The 24323-nt window shown below is 37.7% G+C and overlaps 3 protein-coding genes and 1 long non-coding RNA gene across 13 annotated transcripts in view; 1 reads left to right on the forward strand and 3 right to left on the reverse strand.

The window, feature by feature from the left end:
* The window catches only part of kansl1l (KAT8 regulatory NSL complex subunit 1-like), a 28261-nt gene extending 24611 nt beyond the window's left edge, over positions 1-3650 (reverse strand). For 2 of the 3 annotated variants that reach the window (XM_060877124.1, XM_060877122.1), the window contains exons 1-2: positions 3542-3650; positions 1695-2783 (exon numbers count right to left, since the gene is read on the reverse strand). In XM_060877124.1, coding sequence (XP_060733107.1) covers positions 1695-2626 — 932 coding nt within the window. In that variant the 5' untranslated portion in view covers positions 2627-2783; positions 3542-3650. Of the gene's footprint in view, positions 1-1694; positions 2784-2859; positions 2909-3541 lie in introns of those variants that run through there. The other variant, XM_060877123.1, reaches the window with a different exon arrangement.
* Positions 3651-7000: 3350 nt separating this feature from the next.
* LOC132849743 (uncharacterized) lies at positions 7001-17304 on the reverse strand. Of its 7 annotated transcripts, XM_060875588.1 has the most exons (12): positions 17016-17299; positions 13974-14008; positions 12935-12985; positions 12777-12824; positions 11956-12009; positions 9838-9912; positions 9640-9681; positions 9063-9131; positions 8818-8916; positions 7711-7761; positions 7372-7617; positions 7001-7092 (listed from the first exon to the last, which is right to left on the reverse strand). In XM_060875588.1, coding segments are annotated over exons 2-12 (762 nt in total). In that variant the 5' UTR covers positions 13999-14008; positions 17016-17299; the 3' UTR covers positions 7001-7090. The 7 variants fall into 7 exon arrangements, with proteins under 7 accessions (XP_060731571.1, XP_060731570.1, XP_060731569.1 ...); XM_060875587.1 differs by lacking the exon at positions 7001-7092 and having other exon boundaries at positions 7252-7617; positions 9838-9882; positions 17016-17304; XM_060875586.1 differs by lacking the exon at positions 7001-7092 and having other exon boundaries at positions 7252-7617; positions 17016-17300.
* Positions 16558-19471, forward strand: LOC132849744 (uncharacterized). The gene is made up of 5 exons (XR_009648924.1): positions 16558-16761; positions 17738-17774; positions 19101-19145; positions 19232-19279; positions 19379-19471. It is a non-coding gene; the product is annotated as an uncharacterized LOC132849744 (long non-coding RNA).
* A 1399-nt stretch (positions 19472-20870) lies between these two features.
* LOC132850494 (NACHT, LRR and PYD domains-containing protein 4E-like) overlaps positions 20871-24323 on the reverse strand; it is a 28042-nt gene continuing 24589 nt past the window's right edge. Inside the window, exons 7-8 of one of the 2 annotated variants that reach the window (XM_060877125.1) lie at positions 21721-21894; positions 20871-21482 (exon numbers count right to left, since the gene is read on the reverse strand). In XM_060877125.1, the coding sequence (XP_060733108.1) occupies positions 21302-21482; positions 21721-21894 (355 nt within the window). In that variant the 3' untranslated portion in view covers positions 20871-21301. The remainder of the gene's footprint in view (positions 21483-21720; positions 21895-24323) is intronic. The other variant, XM_060877127.1, reaches the window with a different exon arrangement.

Consider the following 24323-nt stretch of genomic DNA (forward strand, 5'->3'; position numbering starts at 1 on the left):
GGTGAAACAGTTCATACTTATGCTTAATATATACATTTTCTATTCAGAGAAATACAAATAAATGACATACCACTGTGTTTGTGAAAAAAGCAAGTGTGTGTCTGCCTGCCACTGTTAGGCATTTCTTTATAATTTTGCCCTGATTTTTATTTTCCCCTTTTAGACGTCCGTGTCTGACGTCAGGATGCAATGCACTGGCCCGTGTGTTTTTATGCTCATTTCTGTGTTACATTATTTTAAAAGTTATTTGCTTTATTTTCTCTGAGAATTGGATTCAGACTGCTTCATATTTCAAGTGGTTAGTAATTTAAAAAATTTTAAAAAACCTATAAACCTTTAAGACTATGCTATAAGTCTATGTTAGAGATGATCTAACCCACTAGATAATAATAATAGACATAATAAAAAGGGATTTTGACAACATCTGTCCTGCTGAGATTTTAAAGCCGTTACATTGGTATTTCCAGATAGTTGAAAACTAGCTCAAGGCAAAATAAGCTTTTTGCTCAAAACCGTCCACAAGGTCTTATTTCTGTCCAGACTTCAAAATGAGACTTAAAAGCTCTTCCCTCTTTCTCTGATCTGCAGGAGGCCGATGTTTATGTGCTCGTGGACGAGTTCCAGTCTCGACTTGTCCATAAGACTCTGTGAACATGCCTAAGACTCTCACAATACAGAATATTTGCTAATGTGAATCGTCATGACAGTTACTGATGAATGCTACTGTGATACTTTTTCTTTAATTTTATTTTAATTGTCAAGAGGATCTACAGCATGAGAAGAGCAAGTCCTCAGAAATCTCACATATACAGTTTACTGAATAATGACGGTGTGTAATGTCACAGCCTGGAAGTGAAACAGACTTAATTGGACTAAACATTTATTATTATATTGAACCAAGTGACCCTGTGTGCAATTAAAGCATCATATGATCGCAATATAAATACACCTGCTTGTGAAAGATCCCAGAGTCCATTAGAGAACATATCTACACAAACAGCAGCATGAAGCACAAGACAGAAGGTTCTGAACAAGGATGCATCAAGATTGCTTTGACATCCCATGGAGCGTTACTAAGGTACAATGGCAACTCTGCTTAAAGGAAACCGTCCACAAAAAGTCAGTGATCAGGTAAGTAAGGCCTTGATCAGTGAAGCTATAAAGAAATCAAGGGTACCAGCAGGTTCGGGAGAGATCCGCAGCTCAAAAGTTAGAAGCTGTTCACGGGACTGCCATAGCCAGGACACTCCACAAAGCATAGATTTTAAAGGTTGTAATGGAAAACGAAAGCTAGTATTAAAGAGTGCCTATAAAACTTTGGAGACTCGGCAAACCAATGAAGAGGTTTTTTGCTCTTGGCAAAAAAAAAAGTGCTATATTTGGAGTGAACCCAACACCCTGGAACACCATAATGTTGTAGTGCTGAAGAACCGGTCAGTGTTGATGGCTAAAAGGAAGTCATGGCTATGGCAAGCAAGTATCACGGTATCATTCATCAGTAACTGTCCTAACAACATGATAACTGAGGTGGTTCAAACCAAGAAGAAAAATCTTACAACAGAAAAGAATGAACTAAATCTGAAATGGAGTGTGCAGGTGAATGCTTAGATGTGTAAATGGACTAGAAATGGCTTACTCTATATAACTGATACATAACAGAATATAATTGCAATATACCTCTGTTTCACACTCACCCTGAGCTTGGTCTCTTTAATCTGCTCTCTTCCTCCTCGTCCTCCTCATCTGAGCTGCTTTCTGTAGCATCCGAGTCCAAAGCCTGCTGTGCTTTGTGAAGTACTAAATGTCCACAGCGTACTAAATTCTGTACGCCTCTAATAAGCTGAACGCTGTTGGACGTGTGCTCCATTAAGGAGTCTTCGTAGGAACTGCTTTGAGCATATTTTGATATTTTCTGCTGAGAAAAGCAATTACACATACAGTGAGCTTCCTCCTGAGGCCAAAAAGCATCGGTACGCTTGACTTCTGCAGGCCTGATTTGAGCAGGTTCGGTTTTGATAGTTGTGGGTGAGAGTTTCCTCCTCATTTCCTCTAGTTGCGTGTTGAAGTTATGCAGTGCATTTTCACCCAACAGTGTATGGAGCCTCAGTTTTGCTTCATCAGCGCGAGTTGCTAATGCATGATTTTGAGAAGCAAGTTGTCTTCCCCAAGCATCCATTTCCTCCTGCAGTGCGCTGTATGATGGACAGTGGCATAATGGACTTAAAGCAATTTTGTTGTTGTTTCTGTTGTATATTTCTGAAGATTCACTTTCTCTTTGGAACAACTGTGGAGGTGAAAAGTTCTGTTTTATGTACTGATGATCTAGTGCAATAGTCCTGGTCTCCTCTTTGGCTGCTGTTTGTTCATTGAAACCGAAGTCCTCATGAAACAATGGAAAATCTGCAGCACTTTCGTCCGTGAACATATAGCAGAGTAAAGACTCCAAGCTTTCATGGAGATCAATTTTATAAGGCTCTGAGTTGTGTATCAGTGGCTCCGGAGGCATTTCTGGTAGCTCTAAAGGACTTTTCAGGCTATAGGAGTCTAAATTGGACAAGGAGGAGAGATTAAGCCAAAACCTAGTGTAGCTGTCATCTATCAGTTTAACGTGAGGATCCAGATCCATGTCTCTGCTCCAATCCACATCTTGTGTTAAAACTAGTGATGAAATGTGAAGCTGTCTTTCTCTAAAGTCTTGTCTAGGGATTAGTTGCGTTCTCAACCAAACTCTTTCACAAATTTCCAAAATAATCCAGTGGAAATTATTTGTTCAGCATCTTGGGCTAGAAACAGAGGACAAATGATTAACCTCATGTGCAGTGAAGTGAAACTTAATGGTTGACTGAATTAATTTCTTACTTTACTCTATGCTGTAATCTGGGATTGATCCAGTTTAATCCTTTGCTTTATGTAAACAATTAAGTGTTTATTGTAGTCGAGTTTCTGCCATATTCTTTACATTTATTAATAATAAATAAGTTGAATGAATAAATCAATGGCAGTTAATTGTTAATTATTAATAATAAATGTAATATTTTATAAAAAAAAAACATCTCAGACTACTTTATGTATTCTGTTTAATTTATTTATCCGTCTATATTTTATATTTGATTAACGTTTCAAGTTTAAAGCAGTTCTCTGTTATTGTAAAAGCGGTTATGGCTCTGTCCTAATCCGAGCAGCACTAATAAATAGGGCGCCTGCAGTGACGCAACAATGTGCTCCTTCTAGTGCCCTATATCTAGTGCACTAGAGCGCGGATTAGGACGCACCCAAGGCTGCTCTTTCCCAAAGGTTTCCAGGTTAATGTCAGTGTTTAGACTTGTTATTATCTCGGTGTAAATTATAATAAAACGCTTTTATTTCCCCTTAACAACAGATTTAACTCGCTTCTTACCGACTAATTTAACTTTTTATGAGTGTTATTATTAGCGACACATTTATGTTACTCAGATCTGCGGGATAAATCTCACTACGTGTTTACGGGATTATTGTAACCGAAACAAATCATTTTTATCGCAGCAGATTAAATGGAACTTACCGAAAAAACCCGAGTATTATAAACAAACGACGCTGACGTCTGTAAACTGCCGTTAAAGTCTGCGCGCGTGACACAATACGAAAACAGTCTAGAAGCACGAGCGAACGGCTCGAGAACGGCTCGAGAACGGCTCGCGCGTCCTGGCCCGGTCACCATGGCAACGTATCCTGTGTGTCCGAAATCGCGCTGTCCTACAATAAACACCCCAAATGTGTGTAAACAGTCATTTAGTCATCATTAGCTTCACTAACTAAAGAATTAATGAGTTAATAATGTCGTGGAAGCGAGTGTAGAAACTTCTAGTACTTTACAGAAGAGTACATTTATATATAACTAAGAGTTTTATTGTTTGTGCCATCACAGCTGATGTTAAATATAATAAATATAATAAATCAGTTCCTAAAGAGGGTAAATAAACACACACATAACTAAAGATGGCACATGCAGACGGGCTGTAAGAGGTGTGTGACACGTGTTATAACTATTACAACACGTCCATGCTTTAATTCGAATATTAAAGCATGAACATATTTATTTATACCACTTGGCTGATGCCCTTATGAGCAACTGAAGATGTTTTATACAAGTGAGGATTAAGGGCCTGGACCGGGGATCCAAACTCACAACATTCTGATTCCAACATTGCAACACTTAAAAAACTAGGCTACTACAGACAGACAGACAGACAGACAGGAAGGCAGACGCACACACAGACACACACACAGACACACACACAGACAGACAGAGAGACAAACAGGCAGACAGATAGCCAGAGACATGCAGGCAGACAGACAGACAGACATACAGACAGACAGAGACATGCAGACAGACAGACACACACACAGACAGACAGACAGACACACACAGACAGGCAGACAGAAAGACAGGCAGACAGATAGCCAGAGACATGCAGGCAGACAGACAGACAGACATACAGACAGACAGAGACATGCAGACAGACAGACACACAGACAGACAGACAGGCAGATAGACAGCCAGAGACATGCAGGCAGACAGACACACAGACAGACAGAGACAGGTGGACAGACAAACAGACAGACAGACAGAGACATGCAGACAGACAGGAAGACCGACAGGAAGATCGACAGGCAGACAGACAGACAGGAAGACAGACAGACAGACACTTTAGTAATTCCCACTGGGGCAATTAATTTGCATGAGCAGCCAAACATAGCTATACAATACAAAGGATAAAAGATATAAAAATAAAGAATCTAATGAATCACAATTCATATATTTATAATTGTTAATGGCGATCAGAACATGTTATGTCCTTATGCTGGATTGTGTATAGAAGCTAGTGTTGATTTTAGGTGTATTAAAGCACACGTTGAGTTACACGAGTTACACGTAAAAATCATGCAGGAACAAGCCCAGATCTAAGCTCTTAGTTATGTTTATAACAGCTGCAAGACATGAATGATTCTCACAGAGGCACAGATGGCAGAGAGAACCCCTGAGAGACAGTTTTATTGGCACACAGTGAAGGCACAGAAAAGAGGACAAACATCTTTGTGACGTAGAAGTTTTGGCAAATTTAAAAATGTAAAGAATGACAGCACGTGTCTGTCAGCAACATCAGCTTTTCTCACGGTAAGTTATGTTACCTGACAAAAACTCAAGGGCTTCTTTATACCACCTAAACATTGTGTCATTCTGATTGGTTAGATGGTGTCGGTTCAGTTTTCTTTATAACAGCAGCTCTGAACAAAAATTAATTTATTCTTTTTTCAAGTTTTATTTCATTAATTAATAAGTGAAAAATTGGGGCACGGTGGCTTAGTGGTTAGCACGTTCGCCTCACACCTCCAGGGTTGGGGGTTCGATTCCCACCTCCACCTTGTGTGTGTGGAGTTTGCATGTTCTCCCCGTGCCTCGGGGGTTTCCTCCGGGTACTCCGGTTTCCTCCCCCGGTCCAAAGACATGCATGGTAGGTTGATTGGCATCTCTGGAAAATTGTCTGTAGTGTGTGATTGTGTGAGTGAATGAGAGTGTGTGTGTGTGTGCCCTGTGATGGGTTGGCACTCCGTCCAGAGTGTATCCTGCCTTGATGCCCCATGACGCCTGAGATAGGCACAGGCTCCCCGTGACCCGAGGTAGTTCGGATAAGCGGTAGAAAATGAGTGAGTGAGTGAGTGAGTGAGTGAGAGAATAAGTGAAAAATTGTAAATGTAGCCAAATTGCTGAAGTTTAAGACGAATACAACACTAGAGTTTGCTGTTATTGGGGCAGCAATGTAGTAAAAAAACAGCCAAACCCATCATTTAATTACCAACTAAACTGTTTCTCATTAGCAATGTGTCTGGCCAAGATAAAGCTTTTCCCATCATAGGGTTGCCTGAGATGCCACTCAGTTTCTTTACACTGCAAATGACCAGAGTTTGTATTCCTGATCGTTTTGTGCAATGCTGCCACCTGCTGTACGGAGAACGCTATAACAACATACAGAAGGTTAAAAACTGGAGGATGTTTAGGTTCTTTCCCTGTGATGGGTTGGCACTCCGTCCAGGGTGTATCCTGCCTTGATGCCCGATGACGCCTGAGATAGGCACAGGCTCCCCGTGACCTGAGGTAGTTCGGATAAGCGGTAGAAGATGAATGAGAGAGAGTGAGTGTTTCAGTTCTGCAGGTGACAGTGACCTGTTAGACATGACTAGCTGTGGTGTAGTGTGTAGGTTGTGCTAGCTGTCTCTAAGTAGAATAGTAGGCAGCTTGTGTTAAGGTGTGGACTACAGGTACAACAACTCTATGTTCAAAATGAATCCCTATCAATATCACTGACTCATTAATGTTCCCTGGTGGTTCAACTCTTTAGACTTTGCTTTGGTTGCTAACTCATAGCTTGGACAATCCCTTGGCACAATGCTAGAGGGTACTCACGTATTTGCCCCACCACTATATTTAGTCCCTTCCCACCTCTGCACACCTGTTCCCCATGTTTCTGTAATTATTCTATTTTATTCATACCTGTTGTGTTGCGGTCTATGATGTGGTCTTTAGCACCATCAGAAAAAGTACAGCCTCTTTCTAGTACATTTTGTAACAGAATTTAACGCTTTCTAAACCCTTTCTTCCCCGTTTCCTGACGTTCTCTTCATGCAAGTGAAATAGTGGCAATTGTAGTCCAGAGATTTTTGTCAGTAAAAACACGTTTGTGGCAATTCAGAAATCAGAGCCTACCTATTAGTGCTAAATTCTCTGACCACACTCGATTGCTGAATGTCTGAAAGAGCAGCTAGCTGGGAAAAGTAGCTTTAACTAATAAAGTGTAAATTGTACTTAGCTACATTAATAGCTAACATTTCTAACCCTGTAAATTATTTTCATAAAGTATGCAATGCTTAAAACGAAAGAATTTGAGATCGATGGTCGGTAATTAAAAAAAAAATCAACTTAATGATAGAATTTTTTTATTTATATCTTTGATATATAAAGTTAAAAAAACTTTTGATAAAAACATTAAAAAAGTGATGAAAGTTGATCACTGATGAAATCAACAGTGACACATCAGACGTGGAATCTATTCATTCCTAAAAAAAAAAAAAGAAAAAAGAAAAAAGACACCAATGAAATGTTACCACTTTATAAAAAAAAGAATTATATATATATATATTATTTTAGGGTCATTCTACTGAATATTCTTAAATGCAAATCTAAATATTTTAATATAGTGATCTAAATAGGCTTAGGATTAAAAAGGTTTTGTGAAAGATTTGTTTCAATTTCTAAAAATGTTTTTTTAGCCTAAATAAGATGAGATCAGACCAGACATGTTGTATTGTCATTAAGTATGTTAAATGTGTGCTCACACTCGTCAATCAGGTCTTTCATGACGTCACTTGCGCACTGCCACAAGCTTAAGACTAGATTCTCTGCAGCAGATGTGCTTCGTATATAATCCAAAAGCATCCTCATCTTCTGATGTTCTGTCTTCTCTGCTCGCACGTTCGCCGCTTGTTCCTCGGTTAAATCGAGGTGATCAACGATTTCAGTGACGTTTTTTATTCTGTTAATTAACTGAACACCTTTTTTCTTTAAAAACAGCAGATTCTCATCTGTAATTTTAAAAAGGGTTTTAAAAATGCTGGTTAAAGACTGACAACAGCAGAGCACAAGATTGGTATTTTTGTGGGATTAAGTGGAGATACCTGTAATGTTCTCATTTCCAATTTGAGAGTTGTCTATTTTATGGCTCTGTGCTGCAAAACAATAAAATACATACGTTATAGAAAACACACTGCTGAGGACAGAAAAATTGGTTAAATCACACAGTTAGAGGGTGAAGCCAAGTGTAATCACAAACAGCTAGATAATAGAGCTAGGAGGAATCATACACAGCTAAAGTGTTGGGCTAGGAGGAATCATACACAGCTAAAGTGTTGGGCTAGGAGGAATCATACACAGCTAAAGTGTTGGGCTAGGAGGAATCATACACAGCTAAAGTGTTGGGCTAGGAGGAATCATACACAGCTAAAGTGTTGGGCTAGGAGGAATCATACACAGCTAAAGTGTTGGGCTAGGAGGAATCATACACAGCTAAAGTGTTGGGCTAGGAGGAATCATACACAGTTATACAGCAGAGCTAAGTGTAATCACAAACAGATAGAGGGTGTAGGAAGATCCAGACACAGCTAGAGGGCCCGAGGGTGGAGCTAAGAGGAATCATACACAACAGAGGGTGGAGCTAAGAGGAATCATACACAACAGAGGGTGGAGCTAGGAGGAATCATACACAATAGAGGGTGGAGCTAGGAGGAATCATACACAACAGAGGGTGGAGCTAGGAGGAATCATACACAATAGAGGGTGGAGCTAGGAGGAGTCATACACATTAGAGGGTGGAGCTAGGAGGAATCATACACATTAGAGGGTGGAGCTAGGAGGAATAATACACAATAGAAGGTGGAGCTAGGAGGAATCATACACAATAAAAGGTGGGGCTAGGAGGAATCATACACAATAGAGGGTGGAGCTAGGAGGAATCATACACAATAGAGGGTGGAGCTAGGAGGAATCATACACAATAGAGGGTGGGGCTAGGAGGTATCATACACAATAGAGGGTGGAGCTAGGAGGAATCATACACAATAGAGGGTGGGGCTAGGAGGAATCATACACAATAGAGGGTGGAGCTAGGAGGAATCATACACAATAGAGGGTGGAGCTAAGAGGAATGGAGCCAAATGCTTGTTGGTATCATACGTAACTATAAAATGTATTTTCTTAAATGCTTGAATAGTAGCTGTAATATTTACCAGGCACTGCAGTATTGTTGGTCACGTCATCATTATAAAATCTATTCTGTCGTACAGCTGAGGGCTGGTAGATATCACTCCTTCCAGACGTAACGTTACCTGTTATAACAGACAAGAATATTAGACCTAATGATAATGCCAGGCTGTTATATGGTTTCTCTAACACATGCAGTTAATATGCAGTACTGCAGAACAGAACATTTTCTCAAATGACCATTTATAATTTTATGATAGACTTAACTGACCCACTGGAAAAGGAACATGAACAACATGCACCATGGGTTGAGCCAGAGCTGGAGCAGCAGCCATGTTAGCTGTTGATGGAGAAAGATGTTTTATTAATCATGGCCAATAATACAGGTTATTACTGGTAAGGCTACCACATGCCCATAGGAACTGGAACAAAGCCAAAATATGCTCTTGTAATGCTGTATTAAATTGTTTAATGCCTTTTTTAGCTGACAATTCATCATAAACTCAGAAATAAGTTTGTTCTTTCAAAATCTATACACGAGTTTGATATCCAAAACTTATGACAATTAGCATTAAAAAGAATAAGTAAATTAGCGTAATAAGGCTATCGTGTTTTACAGGATCTTTATGTCACACACCACAGATCTGTTTTGAGCAATGTGACCTAAAGTTTATAGCAACCACAACCACACACACACACACACACACACACACACACACACACACACACACACACACACACACACACAAATTATAGCCAGCTTACTACCAATACAGTAAATCTTATTCTAAACCAAATAAAAGTGAAAACATTTCCTGGATGCAAAAGAATTTGAAAGTGTAACCTACCCAGAAATGTCCTCATTCTTTTTGCATCATTCTGGTCTTGTGCTGCACAGAAATGATAGAAAACATGACGACATCAAATTCCTGATTGAATAAACCTACAACAGTTAATTATGTTTTATTTAAATTAATTCAAGGCATGAATTCCTCTATGAAATTTTGACAGTGTCAACATGCTCTTTTTTATTTCTTCTGAAATACCTGGATTGGGATTTGGTCTGTTCTTCTGTCCTGCACCTCCTTTCACTGCACAAAGACTTGAAGTATTAAGACCCACTAAAGACAAAGAGCGTATATCTGGTCAAATTTCACACCATTCATCAATCAGAATCACATCTTTATGGCTATATTTATGTTCATTTATATGTTAGACATCCAAAGCAACTAACAATTGAGATGAAGGAAGGAACAGTTGTAATAGTAGTGCTAATAACAGTTGTAGCCAAGCACTCGGATAATGGGAGTCGACTTCATAACCCTTTGCTCCACGATCCAGAACCATAACTGCTGACACACTGGATGACCTCATCATCTAAAGCCTGAGATCAAATCCTAGAAATAATTGCTTTCTTGGCCCCTGAGCATGACCCTTAGCTTGTACCAGTTGTATATATGTATAACTTTGGATTGCACAGTTACACTTTTGGTATAAAAACACTGCAGTTGTATTAAATTTAAATTACTAAGGAAATAATTAAAAACAAACAAACAAACAAACAAACAAATAAATAAATAAATAAAAATAATAATAATAGTCCAATCTCCTTTCCAACCTGTCTGTAGTTACACATCAAACCCTAAACGCTACCGAAACCAATGAAAAAACAGAAAAACTGATGGATATAGAAGAAAAGAAAACCCAAGAAATTTCACCTGATCCTGTCAGACACTATTTTTTGTTAGGATTCATTTTTATTGTATTCACACTTTTTATTACTAATTATTATATTTGTAACATTATTGATCTTTACTACAGCAGACAGACAGACAGACAAGCCACTAGTTTTATTTCCGTATCTTTATTAATAACTTTAATACTCTGAGCACCAGCTTTAGGTGTCTTGTTTGTTGACTTCACTCCCACAGTTCAAGCATTAGAATTAATGTTAAAAACACTAACGGAGTACAATGTGTGAAAAAAAAACATAGAAAGGGAAATCACAATATTCAACATTATACATGTAATATGTAACATGGCTTAATGAGTGAGTGAGTGAGTGAGTAAATGAGTGAGTGTGTGAGTGAGTGAGTGTGTGAGTGAGTGAGTAAATGAGTGAGTGAGTGAGTAACTGAGTGAGTGAGTGAGTAAGTGAGTGTGTGAGTGAGTAAATGAGTGAGTGAGTGAGTAACTGAGTGAGTGAGTGAGTAAGTGAGTGTGTGAGTGAGTGAGTCAATGAATGAGTGAGTGAGTGAGTAAATGAGTGAGTGAGTGAGTAACTGAGTGAGTGAGTGTGTGAGTGAATGTGTGAGTGAGTAAATGAGTGAGTGAGTGAGTGAGTGAGTAAATGAGTGAGTGAGTAAGTGAATAAATGAGTGAATGACTGAGTGAGTAAATGAGTGAGTGAGTAAATGAGAGTGTGAGTGAGTGAGTGAGTGAGCAAGTGAGTAAATTAGTGAGTGAGTGAGTGAGTAAGTGAGTAAATGAATGAGTGATTGAATGAATAAATGAGTGTGAGTGAGTGAGTGAGTAAGTGAGTGTGTGTGTGTGTATATGAGTGTGAGTGAGTAAATGAGTAAGTGAGTGAGTAAATGAGTGAGTGATGGAGTAAATGAGTGAGTGAGTGAGTAAATGAATGAGTGAGTAAGTGAGTGAGTAAGTGAGTGAGTGTGTGGGTGAGTAAATGAGTGTGTGAGTGAATAAATGAGTGTGTGAGTGAGTAAATGAGTGAGTGAGTGAGTGAATGAGTGAGTGAGTAAATGAGTGAGTGAGTGAGTGAGTGAGTAAATGAGTGAGTGAGTAAATGAATGAGTGAGTGAGTGAATAAATGAGTGAGTGAGTGAGTGAGTAAATGAGTGAGTGAGTGAGTAAGTGAGTGAGCGAGTGAATGAGTGAGTGAGTGTATGAGTGTATAAATGAGGGAGTGAATGAGTGTGTGAGTGAGTGCATGAGTGAGTGAGTGTATGAGTGAGTGAGTGTATGAATTAATGATTGAGTGTATGAGTGAGTGAGTAAAGGAGTGAGTGAGTGAATAAATGAGTGAGTGACTGAGTGAGTATAACTATACAAACGTTTTATTTTATCCTGCAGATGTTAATGCACATGTATATGATGTTAATATTTACTGTATATTTGATTAACTTCAAAATAGAAAAAAGTACCTGGCTTTGGATTTCTTTCCTGTTTGGAAGGTCCAGCTTTGTTTCCTTTAACTGCTGGAACAAAAAAAAAGGAAAAGTAAAACAAACAAATCTGAATATATTTAAATAACATGCATCAGTCTTGAGTTTCATGTTTGTCTTTACCATAAAATTAATCTGCAATATTGAACATTATACATTAAAACAGTATAAATGAGTGAGTGAGTGAGTGAGTGAGTGAGTGAGTGTGTGTGTGAGTGAGTGAGTGTGTGAGTGAGTGAGTGAGTGAGTGAGTGAGTGAGTAACTGAGTGAGTGAGTGAGTGAGTGAGTGAGTGAGTGTGTGAGTGAGTGAGTGAGTGAGTGAGTGAGTGAGTAAATGAGTGAGTAACTGAGTGAGTGAGTGAGTGAGTGAGTGAGTGAGTGAGTGAGTGAGTGAGTGAGTGAGTGAGTGAGTGAGTAAATGAGTGAGTAACTGAGTGAGTGAGTGAGTGAGTGAGTGAGTGTGTGAGTGAGTGAGTGAGTGAGTGAGTGAGTAAATGGGTGAGTGAGTGAGTAAATGAGTGTGTGAGTGAATGAATAAATTAATAAATTAATGATTCGTAGGATTATGGATTCATTTATTCATTCATTCACTGGGAAGTATTTATAGAGTGTAATTAGACCTGGGTTTGGATTTGTTTTCTTTTTGGTAGGTGCAGATATATATATATATATAAAGTACATACTATCCTTAGATTTTGAAATGTAAAAAACTTTCATTTCAAGACATGTTTCCCTCCTCATAATGCACCAGTGTTCCAGGCAAAAGAAATAAAAACTAAATAAATAAAAAAATACCAACCTGTATTCTTCTTCGCTTTCTTTTTAGTAGCTGATGCTTTTGCTCCAGCTGTGTTATCAAAGCATGAAGGGATTACAAATGTATAGCTACAGTCATTGTAAAAGTGGCAGGTTTTAAAGCAGTTTTGATACTGAAATCCATCACTGAGACATATTGACCTTTATTAGCTTTCACTTTCTTTTTTGAAGATTTATTTTTTTTTGCTGGAGCTGTGTGAGTGAAGAATTCAGGCAATTAAACAGAGGCATTTACAAGTGTAAGCTTTTTTAAGTAGACTTTTAATCAGATTTTTACACTAATTACAAACCCAAAATCCAGACTAATTGAAACTAATTGTTTCACACCTAGGAACAACAAATAGGAATTATTAAGCTGCAAAAATACAGTCATACAGTGTCAGGAATTGGAACAATTCCCTCTCAGACCACCAGAGGGGGTGCTGCAGGTGTATTGCTTTAACCTTCTTGAATGTTTCCAATTACTCCTAATGTGTTGTCTTATTTATACCAGTCCTTTGGTGTCTGTCTTTGTCAAGTCTTTGTTCATCGGTGCGTTCGGTTACTTGGTTTGTATTATGATTATTAATTAAACTTGTGTTTTCCTCGTCTTTTCTTTGTTGCTTTATGTAAACTGATTGTTAACATTGTTTCCGTTATTTTCCCCGTGGATGTTTTTCCTTGTTAATAAACCGTGTGTTTTTTATCCCTGCATTTGGGTCGGGTTTTTATCATGGCTTTGGTACCTGCCATTTTTAACAGTGCTTTCATTCTCAGTGACATTTTTACCCAAAGTGCTGCACAAACTAATAGTAAAAATAAATGAAGATGTTAATGTTAGACTATCTAAATTACTAAGTTTAATGGCTAATTAAAATAAACTAAGCTTTCATTATTCTGCCGTTCTCATGTTTCAGTGTTGTGATTTGATCTCAGATATATTCTGAAAGGCTACAATTCAAATCTTTCATAAGCACATTTTTAAAAAGCAAATCCTTTTGTTATGATTTTCAAAAATTTGGCAAACAATAGAAAAGTGTTGTTAACTCCGTCATTACTAATCTAGAAAAAAAAATTGTTTAAAATGAATGCTGTAAATGTTCAGGATTTGTCAGGATGTTACTGAAGAATTTCAAAGAATACAAAAGGGTGTAGAGGATTTTTATTTTTTTTTTTCAGAAAAATGTTGTAATCTTCTCACCTTTACCAGACTTTTTTGGAGGCATATTTTGATTTCTGCAAGAACAAAAAAAGGTGTTAAATAAATATTCATTTGTACCATTCCTGGCAACCACAACTCAATTTTCAGTCTAAAAACACTAGCAAGATTCACATTTTTCAACATCTAATAATTAGATTATTATAATTAGATAATTAGGTGCATTAATTAGGATACACACTGCGGTTTAAGAAGACCTTTTTATTCTGTTTGCTTATTTTTACTTGTGGCAATAAATTCAACCTGCAACCAGCTGACACTTTCAATCTGAATAATTAATCATTGTCATGTACACTGAGCATAAATAGTTAAAAAAAAAAGACAGAACATTTTAATCTACATTAGTAAGTGTTGGGTGATCATGAGCTAACTTTTTTTTAAAATTGTAATTCATTTTGCATCATGTCATTATCAGTATATTACATTTATTCTGTTTCATAACGAGCCACCGCAAAAAAAGCAGAGAAAGGAAGGAAGGAGTACGACACTTGTATAACATGTATAAACTACACTGCAATGCATCACCCCAAATTTAATGTGTTTTATTATAACACATCACAATCATTTTCTTATAACAGAGCAATTTACCATGTTTATAAATTTAGTACTTAACATGTTGTTATCCTTTTAGTTACACTGAATGTTAGGAGACGTTAGTTTCTGAATCAATCCCTCACCATCCTTTCTGTATTTCCTGCAGTTGTTCACAGTTAAACAGACACGTCTTGATACGGAGAAACTCTACAGCGTAATATCTCACCCTGTGCTGGAAATCTTACTGACAGTTACAAAGCATTCACACGGGATTATAAATACATTAATATAAACCTGTGATTTGTAGCCATAACTAGGGTCTGAGTCACTGTTACAGAAAATGAATTAACATTTTGTGATCAATAGAATCTACAATTTAACAGCATAAAAACACTAAGCTATTAGAGCTGGTTTTGTGAGAGTTTGTGCTCTTTTACAAGGATGTGAGAAAGGATGGGTGTGAACTGTGATACAGTGAATACTGTTAAGATAAGCTAACTGAGGCTAACACACACCCATATTATTTCCTGTTCAACTAATAATGAACCGCAATGAATACAGACATGAGCACTACTGTGTGTGTGTGTCTGTGTGTGTGCATGTGTAAATATGTGTGTGTTCGTGCGTGTGTGTGTGTGTGCATGTGTAAATGTGTGTGTGTGTGTGTAAATGTGTGTGTGCATGTGTGTGTGCGTGTGTGTGCATGTGTAAATGTATGTAAATGTGTGAGTGTGTGTGTGTGTGTGCATGTGTGTGTGTGTGTGCCTGTGTATGTCTGTGTGTGTAAGTGTGTGTGAGTATAAGTGCATCTGTAAGTGTGTGTGTAGGTGTGTGTGTATGTGTGTGCGTGTAAATACATGTGTAAGTGTGTGTGTGTGTGTGTGTGTGTAAGTGCACGTGTAAGTGTGTGTGTGTGTGTAAGTGCATGTGTAAGTGTGTGTATGTGTGTGCGTATGTGTGTGTTTGTAAGTGCACGTGTAAGTGTGTGTGTAAGTGCAGGTGTAAGTGTGTGTGTGTGTGCATGTGTGTGTGTTTGTGTGTGTAAGTGCACGTGTAAGTGTGTGTGTAAGTGCAGGTGTAATGCAGGTGTAAGTTTGTGTGTGTGTGTGTGTGTGTGTTTCCCCAGTGCAAATCCCCAGACGTTTTGGCTACAGATCTGTTCAGATGCTCCACACCTCTGATGTAAATCATAACAGCACACCTACACCAGCTCTTGCACCTTCATGACTGAAGACATTCCTCATGATGGTTAAACATAAATTTACTTTCAAACTTTGTCATTTTTATTCTGAATTTTTAGATTTCTCTAAAGCTGCTTTAAAACAATTGTTTAAAAAACACAATATACAAATAAAACTATAAGAATTAACTACATATAGAAATATTTCTGCATAAATGACTCAAAACATTTTAGAGATGGTTTTGTAACCTTTTCAGCACGATGAGCAGCAATAACGAGAGTAGAAAGATCGGATCGATATCCGCTTCTCCGAGACGTGTTTATGTGGCCTAATGTAAATGGAACAGTTTGCTATCGGATCAGAGAAAACACATGAAGTGACCAGGTGTAAAAAAGCCCTAAAGGTTTCACAAACTTCTAAGCGACACTGTATAAAGCAGCAATCCAGCAGTCCACCTACTGTAGCAGTAAACTGGAACCTGTCCCTATGTTTAAAAAAAAACAATCCAAAACTATTTAAGCGCTGTAAATTAAGTGTGTGAAAGGAAAATATGTGTAGACATAAAGGGGAGAACTCGGGTGTCAGTTTCAAACCTTCTCGTCCGAAAAAAAAAAAAATCTGGCAGCACAGTGATTTGCCTAAATGAAAGACACAAGACTACACAAGACTACACAAGACTGCACAAGACTAAACAAGTCTAAACAAGTCTACACTCACCATGAATCAGCCATCTGCACATACTGTACATTCACAATTACGGCATTTTGGCAGATGCTCTTATTCACAGCGAGGTACAAATGCGGTCTGACATTTCTACCAATATATACTATGATATATGGACACTGGTTTGTGGAGCTACAGTACTGTACTTATACCACACGTCTAAAAGTCCGAACTCTAAAGATATCAGGAAGAGGAAGTTCATTCCACCACCTCGCTATCAGAACAGAGAACAGTACTGATGAGAACCTTCCTTGTACCCTGAGAGATGGTGGGAGCAGTGAAGCAGTGTGAGAAGATCTGAGTGCAGTGTGAGGAGAGAGAAGAGCTTTGAGGTGAGATGCTGCTGGTTCAGTTTTGGCTTTGTAGGCAAGCATCAGTGTATTGAATCTGATCCAGGAAGCAACTGGTGCTGTGTGAGAACTTAAAGTATCCGACATCCACGTGTCAAATTGACAAATAACAAGTTTATTAACTAACAAATGACGTCATTGACTAACTAACAGAGACACCACACAAATGTAAACATGTAACAGAAGGTTAAAACACACACAGAGCTATAAAAAGGTATTAAAACACCGCTACTTACTGGTTTTATTGTGACTGTGACGTGTAAAAATTAGTTTGTTCTGCTGTTAGAAGATAAGCGTCAAAAACGAAAGTGGTGTTCTGCGCATGCGCGTAACTGCAAGTAATGAATGCATTATCACTCAGAAACAAAAAGAAAAGAGAACAAAAAGAAAAGAGAACAGAAAAACAATAAAAACATCACCAGGCATTAAATAGTCTTCTTTTCTCTTATAGTCAACTGTGTAGTGTTGAATACTTTAGGGAATAAACATAATAATAAACATATTAAACAAGTTCAATAATAAATGTGCGTGTTAATGTCATGTATAAAGTGTGTGACTTGTGTGAGACTGAGTCACACACTTTTATACATGACATTAACACCCACATTTATTATTGAACTTGTTTACACACGTGTGCGCATGCGTGGAGTTTATACAGCAACAATATACAGCATCTTATTTTAACTTAACCGCCGTTTGAAGTTGTGCGCATGCGCAGTATCAGTTTACATACAGCATGTTACAGTCCTCTTTAAACTTACTTTAATCTGTTTCTTCTTGTCTTTCTTTTCAGTCCCATCTTTACATAACTGCATTTTAATTGTGTGTTTTATTCTCCTGAAGATAAACAGAACAGATAACTGATGAAATGGACAGAACCCGATAATAAGTTGTCTATTTGTTCAGGTATACAATAGTATTGTGTTTTATTGTATGTTTTAATTGCATTATTTTGCAGGTGCAGAACTGAAATATGCCCCGACACGTTTCTAGAGGTTTGAATATGTTTCGATTTTTAATTCAGAAAACAAACTGAATTTACTTTAATATCTACTGAAAAATTTGGTAAACAAATTTGTATATTTAAACATTTTAATGTATGTTCGTGATTTTTTGTTTGTATTTGTGTAGCTTTTGTTTGTATGTGTGTTTGTGTATCTTTTGTTTGTATGTGTGTTTGTGTATCTTTTGTTTGTATGTGTGTTTGTGTATCTTTTGTTTGTATGTGTGTTTGTGTAGCTTTTGTATGTATGTGTGTTTGTGTAGCTTTTGTATGTATGTGTGTTTGTGTAGCTTTTGTTTCTATGTGTTTGTGTAGCTTTTGTATGTATGTGTGTTTGTTTAGCTTTTGTTTCTATGTGTGTTTGTGTATCTTTTGTATGTATGTGTGTTTGTGTAGCTTTTGTATGTATGTGTGTTTGTGTAGCTTTTGTTTCTATGTGTTTGTGTAGCTTTTGTATGTATGTGTGTTTGTTTAGCTTTTGTTTCTATGTGTGTTTGTGTATCTTTTGTATGTATGTGTGTTTGTGTAGCTTTTGTATGTATGTGTGTTTATGTAGCTTTTGTATGTGTGTGTTTGTTTAGCTTTTGTTTCTATGTGTGTTTGTGTATCTTTTGTATATACTGTATGTGTGTTTGTGTAGCTTTTGTATGTATGTGTGTTTGTGTAGCTTTTGTATGTGTGTTTGTTTAGCTTTTGTTTCTATGTGTGTTTGTGTATCTTTTGTATGTACTGTATGTGTGTTTGTGTAGCTTTTGTATGTATGTGTGTTTGTGTAGCTTTTGTATGTATGTGTGTTTGTTTAGCTTTTGTTTGTGTGTGTGTTTGTGTAGCTTTTGTATGCATGTGTGTTTGTGTAGCTTTTGTATGCATGTGTGTTTGTGTAGCTTTTGTTTGTATGTGTTTGTGTAGCTTTTGTATGTATGTGTGTTTGTGTAGCTTTTGTTTATGTGTGTTTGTGTAGCTTTTGTTTGTATGTGTGTTTGTGTTTTGTTTGTATGTGTGTTTGTGTAGCTTTTGTTTGCATGTGTGTTTGTGTAGCTTTTGTTTGTATGTGTGTTTGTGTAGTGAACTTTGTGTAGGGATATCACTGGGAGAAAACAGGAGATTATCACTGTTTAACTATAAAACAAGATGTTTAATGTGACATTTAGAGATACACCAGAGAGCTAGTTAGACATAAAATATCTATACATTAGTAGTTTTTGATTTTAGGATCAGATTTGACAAAGATGCCACCAAAACTCTTGCTATTTATTTATTTATTTATTTATTTATTTATTTATTTATTTATTATTATTATAATTTTTTATTTATTCAGCCAGAGCCCAAATGCCTGCAACAGGCAGAATGAGAACTAATACAGGTCAGTATTTATTTATATAAACAAAATATACATACAGTATTTTCTTCTCATCACCAACATTTGATATTGTGTCATTTTTGTCCAAGGATTTGGTGGAAACAGACATCACACAACAAGAACACATTATAATCCAGGTCAGTTTTATTATGATGATTATTTTATGCTTTTACTTTTTCTTTCAGTAAATATGAATTCTTTCTCATTTACACTTGTGTTTAACATTGTTTCCCAAGGTGTTAGAGGAAACTTCCATCACAACAAGAGGACAAAACCTAATCCAGGTCAGATTTTTATTTTGATTTCATTTTGTCCATAAATCTCAGCACAATATTTATTTTACATTTATAAATATATATAATTATTTATTCATTTATTTATTTATTTTTATATGTATTATATGTAGATTATATGTAGATTTCAGATTTGTTACAAATGAAACAAAAGAGTAGATTACAGAAAATCGTGCTTCTTGCTCCCAGACCTGACATGTATGAAGTGCTGATTGTTGTAAAACAGATCTATATATATTTGGTCATTTTAAAATACTTTTTGTGAATGTAGAGAGATTTTACAAATATAAATAAATAAATAAATAAATAAATAAATAAATAAATACAATTTTAGAGGTTTCCTTGGCTGATCTAAATATTTCACATGTGGATCTAACATAGCAAATTGCTTTGTTTTTTTTGTTTTTGTTTTTTTTTCTTAAAGAAAATGTATAGTTATATAAATCGCTGTAAATAAAAATGCACATATACAAAAAAACATTAATTGTTCATGAAGGTTCCTAAAAAACTAAACCGCAATTCCATTATGTCATGAGGACTGTGGAGACCTTCTCCTTTCACATAACCACAAACGGATCGGACTATTAGACAGTAATAATGAGTATTTTTATGTCGATCGCTGCTCCTATTGTTAGTGCTGGTTAAACTCCTTTATTTTTCACAGAGATATATCTATTTTCTTCTCATGACCAATATTTGATGTTTTTGTCCAAGGATTAAGAAAAGAACACATTTTAATCCAGGTCAGAAGCCTTGTATTTTTTATTTAGGTTCTTTTGTTAGGTGTTAAATTCTTTTCAAATGTACACTTGCATGTTTTAATACTATTTACTATATACCAAAGGTTTTAGAGGAAACTTCCATCACAACAGAAGAACAAATCCTAATCCAGGTCAGATTTCTGTTCCTTCTGTCAATAGATCTGTGCACAATATATCATTTAAATGGATATTAAATAATTCAGTCTCTTGTGGGTTGAACAAGTAAACTGAGCTTTATTAAACACAGATATTTAGAATTAAGTGTAACACTGTCATTGAATCCACAGTTGCCATATTTCAGTCAGGATAAAATAAACACAATTCTTTGACATATTTACAATTTTTATTTGCAAGCTTATAAAATTTACATTTGGCAGTATGGCACTGTTCTGAATTCCCCATCCTCCATGAAAGCTAGTCAGGGAACAGCAGCAGCGTCTGGGGACAATCTCCCATTTAACTGGGAAAGCAGCAATACAAAATCCCAAAACACAAAAGTGTTTGGTGAAAAGGGTTTGAAAAGAAGACACTTTTAAAGGAAAATAAATAAATCAAGATCACAACTGTGAGTCAATCATCTGTGGAGAAACAAATTTGAGATACAATTAAAGAGGTAAAAATAATCTCTAAACATCTGTAACACATGGATGTGTGTTTGTGTAATCAGTGTGATGATGTGATGATATCTCTGTGTTGTGTGTAGATGCTGAAGGATTTGACTTTGGATTGTAAAAGATGTTAAAGTGTGAAGTTGTAGCTGAGAGGATAAAAGGATGTGATCAGTCACAGTTATTGTTATGGATCTTCTACATCTGAATATGAATGATTCAGCTCCCAAACTGCTGGAAATGTGGGACGTGTTCTAACGCTTCACCTCCATAACTGCTTTATCCTGGAAAAAAGGTCTGAGGAGAGACTCCTGTCATACAATAGACCTGGTGAGTGTATTAATGCTGAAAAACACAACAGGACAGAATTACAGACAAATTTAAACACATTGCTTATGAACAACAGAAGCATAAATACACACATTAGATGTGACATTTTACAGCACACAGTGAATATTACTCAATATCATACAGTAAAGAGACAGTAAGTCAGTAACTCACCGTAGTGTCTCCAGTTTACAGTGTGGATCCTTCAGTAGATCAGAGAGCAGCTTCACTCCTGATTCTCCTGGATTATTATTGTACAGATTCAGTTCTCTCAGGTGTGATGAGGAGTTTGACCTCAGAGCTGAAGCCAGAGCAGCACAACCTTCATCTGTAATACTGCAGTCCCACATCCTGCAAGAAAGAAAACCTTCTCACACTTAACACACTCAGTTTTAGTATTGAAAACATGAACTACACAAAATCTTTATATACAGTACATTTACTCTCCATCTCACACACACAACAATGACAATATATCAGATCACTACAATTACAGTTACCACAGAGGAGAACTGGATGTTGTAGTGTTTATTAAAACTGTGTGTATGTGTGTGTCTGTGAGTGAGTGCGAGTGTGTGTGTGTGTGTACCTCAGTATCTCCAGTGTACAGTTTGGATCCTTCAGTCCATCAGAGAGCAGCTTCACTCCTGAATCCTGCAGTAAATTATGACTCAGGTCCAGTTCTCTCAGACTGGAGGAGTTTGAGCTGAGAACTGAGGACAGAACTCTACAGCTTTCCTCTGTCAGATTACACTCACACAGCCTGGAAGAGAAATGATGAAGTGTTTGATTTATAGTGAATTCACTACTGCTTCATTACAGTGTGTTCAGTGTGTAGATCTGTGTACATTGTACACACTTTTACTTTGTGTTACAAACATTTTCAGGAATATTTTTGCTCCCGTTGAACAACAGAAACAGGTCTATAAAATGGTAGCAGCTCCATGAGGACAGATAACACCAGAGACATTAATTTATTGTCCTCACTGTAAATAGGAGTAGTATTGTGTGTGTGTGTGTGTTTGTGTGTAGAAGTATTTACACAGGGAATACTCTTTTTTGGGAAACACCTGAGCTGACAGAAGATTTCGAGCACACTGTTAGAGCTATTTAGAGACCAGTGTGATGTTTCTGGAGGATAAAAGCTGGTTTATTAATTACTTCTGTTTGTCATGACATCTTTATTTAAATGCTGTACAACGCTTTAGTATGACTAGAGTATTAGTATGTTATTAAATGTGTGTGTAATGTACACTGATCTACACACTGTGGAAATAAATGTACTTTGTTCATGTGTTGGAGTTCACCCCGGTGAACGAGAGGGTCGTTTTCCTGCGCCTTCGGGTCGGGGAGAGGTCTCTCACTGTTATTTGTGCTTACAGGCCAAATGGCAGTGTAGGGTACCTGACCTTCTTGGTGTCTCTGGGAGGGGTGCTGGAAAGTGCTCCGACTGGGGACTCCGTCGTTCTACTGGGGGACTTCAATGCTCACGTGGGCAGCGACAGTGACACCTGGAGGGGCGTGATTGGGAGGAATGGCCCCCCCAACCTGAACCCGAGTGGTGTTCTGTTATTGGACTTCTGTGCTAGTCACAGTTTGTCCATAACAAACACCATGTTCAAGCATAATGGCATCAGGACACCCTAGGTCGGAAGTCGATGATAAACTTTGTGGATGTTTCATCTGACCTCCGGCCGTATGTCTTGAACACTCGGGTAAAGAGAGGGGCGGAGCTGTCAACTGATCACCACCTGGTGTTTGTCACGACATCTTTATTTAAATGCTGTACAACGCTTTAGTATGACTAGAGTATTAGTATGTTATTAAATGTGTGTGTAATGTACACTGATCTACACACTGTGGAAATAAATGTACTTTGTTCTGATGTGAGAAGTGATGTAGATCTTTCAGTATTTTCACAGAGACGGTAAAACTGTTGGTGGTGTTTTATAATAACCTTCACACAGAGACACATCACATAATACCCTCAATACACAGATCAAATAAATAATTATTTTATTAAATAATAAACAAAATACACAAGTCTCTATGTGCAGATGACCGAGACAGATTCCAAGGGACTGCAAATCTGCAAAGTGCAAAACCCGAAAAGCGAATACTGTATTACAGTGAAGTTATTGATTTTTTTAATGAAAAAATCATAAAAAATAAACAAAAAGACATTTCCCCAAAATAAGTGTTGTATAACTATCAGCACATCAGTGATGTGTGATCTGAGTTTGGTGACAGTACAGTGTATTACAGTGAAGTTATTGATTTTTTTTGTATTTGCTTTTCGGGTTTTGCATTTTGCAGACGAAAAGCGAATACTGTATTACAGTGAAGTTATTGATTTTTTTTAATGAAAAATCATAAAAAATAAACAAAAAGACATTTCCCCAAAATAAGTGTTGTATAACTATCAGCACATCAGTGATGTGTGATCTGCACCAACCGTAAGGGGCTGGTGCAATGTGGATTGGGTGGCATTCGAAGGCTGCTGGACACGGAATCTGGCTCTAGGGACATGGAATGTCACCTCGCTTGAGGGGGGGAGGGGGGGGGGAGCCTGAGCTGGTGCGGGAGGTTGAGAGATACCGATTAGACATAGTTGGGCTTGCCTCCGTGCACAGCTTGGGCTCTGGAACCCAACTCCTCGAGGGAGGCTGGGCTCTCTACTACTCTGGAGTTGCCCGCGGTGAGAGGCGGCGGGCTGGTGTGGGCTTGCTCATAGCCCCCCAGCTCAGCAGCCATGTGTTGGAGTTCACCCCGGTGAACGAGAGGGTCGTTTTCCTGCGCCTTCGGGTCGGGGAGAGGTCTCTCACTGTTATTTGTGCTTACAGGCCAAATGGCAGTGTAGAGTACCTGACCTTCTTGGCGTCTCTGGGAGGGGTGCTGGAAAGTGCTCCGACTGGGGACTCCGTCGTTCTACTGGGGGACTTCAATGCTCACGTGGGCAGCGACAGTGACACCTGGAGGGGCGTGATTGGGAGGAATGGCCCCCCCAACCGGAACCCGAGTGGTGTTCTGTTATTGGACTTCTGTGCTAGTCACAGTTTGTCCATAACAAACACCATGTTCAAGCATAATGGCATCAGGACACCCTAGGTCGGAAGTCGATGATAAACTTTGTGGATGTTTCATCTGACCTCCGGCCGTATGTCTTGAACACTCGGGTAAAGAGAGGGGCGG

Source organism: Tachysurus vachellii, chromosome 8 (assembly GCF_030014155.1).
Source record: "Tachysurus vachellii isolate PV-2020 chromosome 8, HZAU_Pvac_v1, whole genome shotgun sequence".
NCBI lineage: Eukaryota > Metazoa > Chordata > Actinopteri > Siluriformes > Bagridae > Tachysurus > Tachysurus vachellii.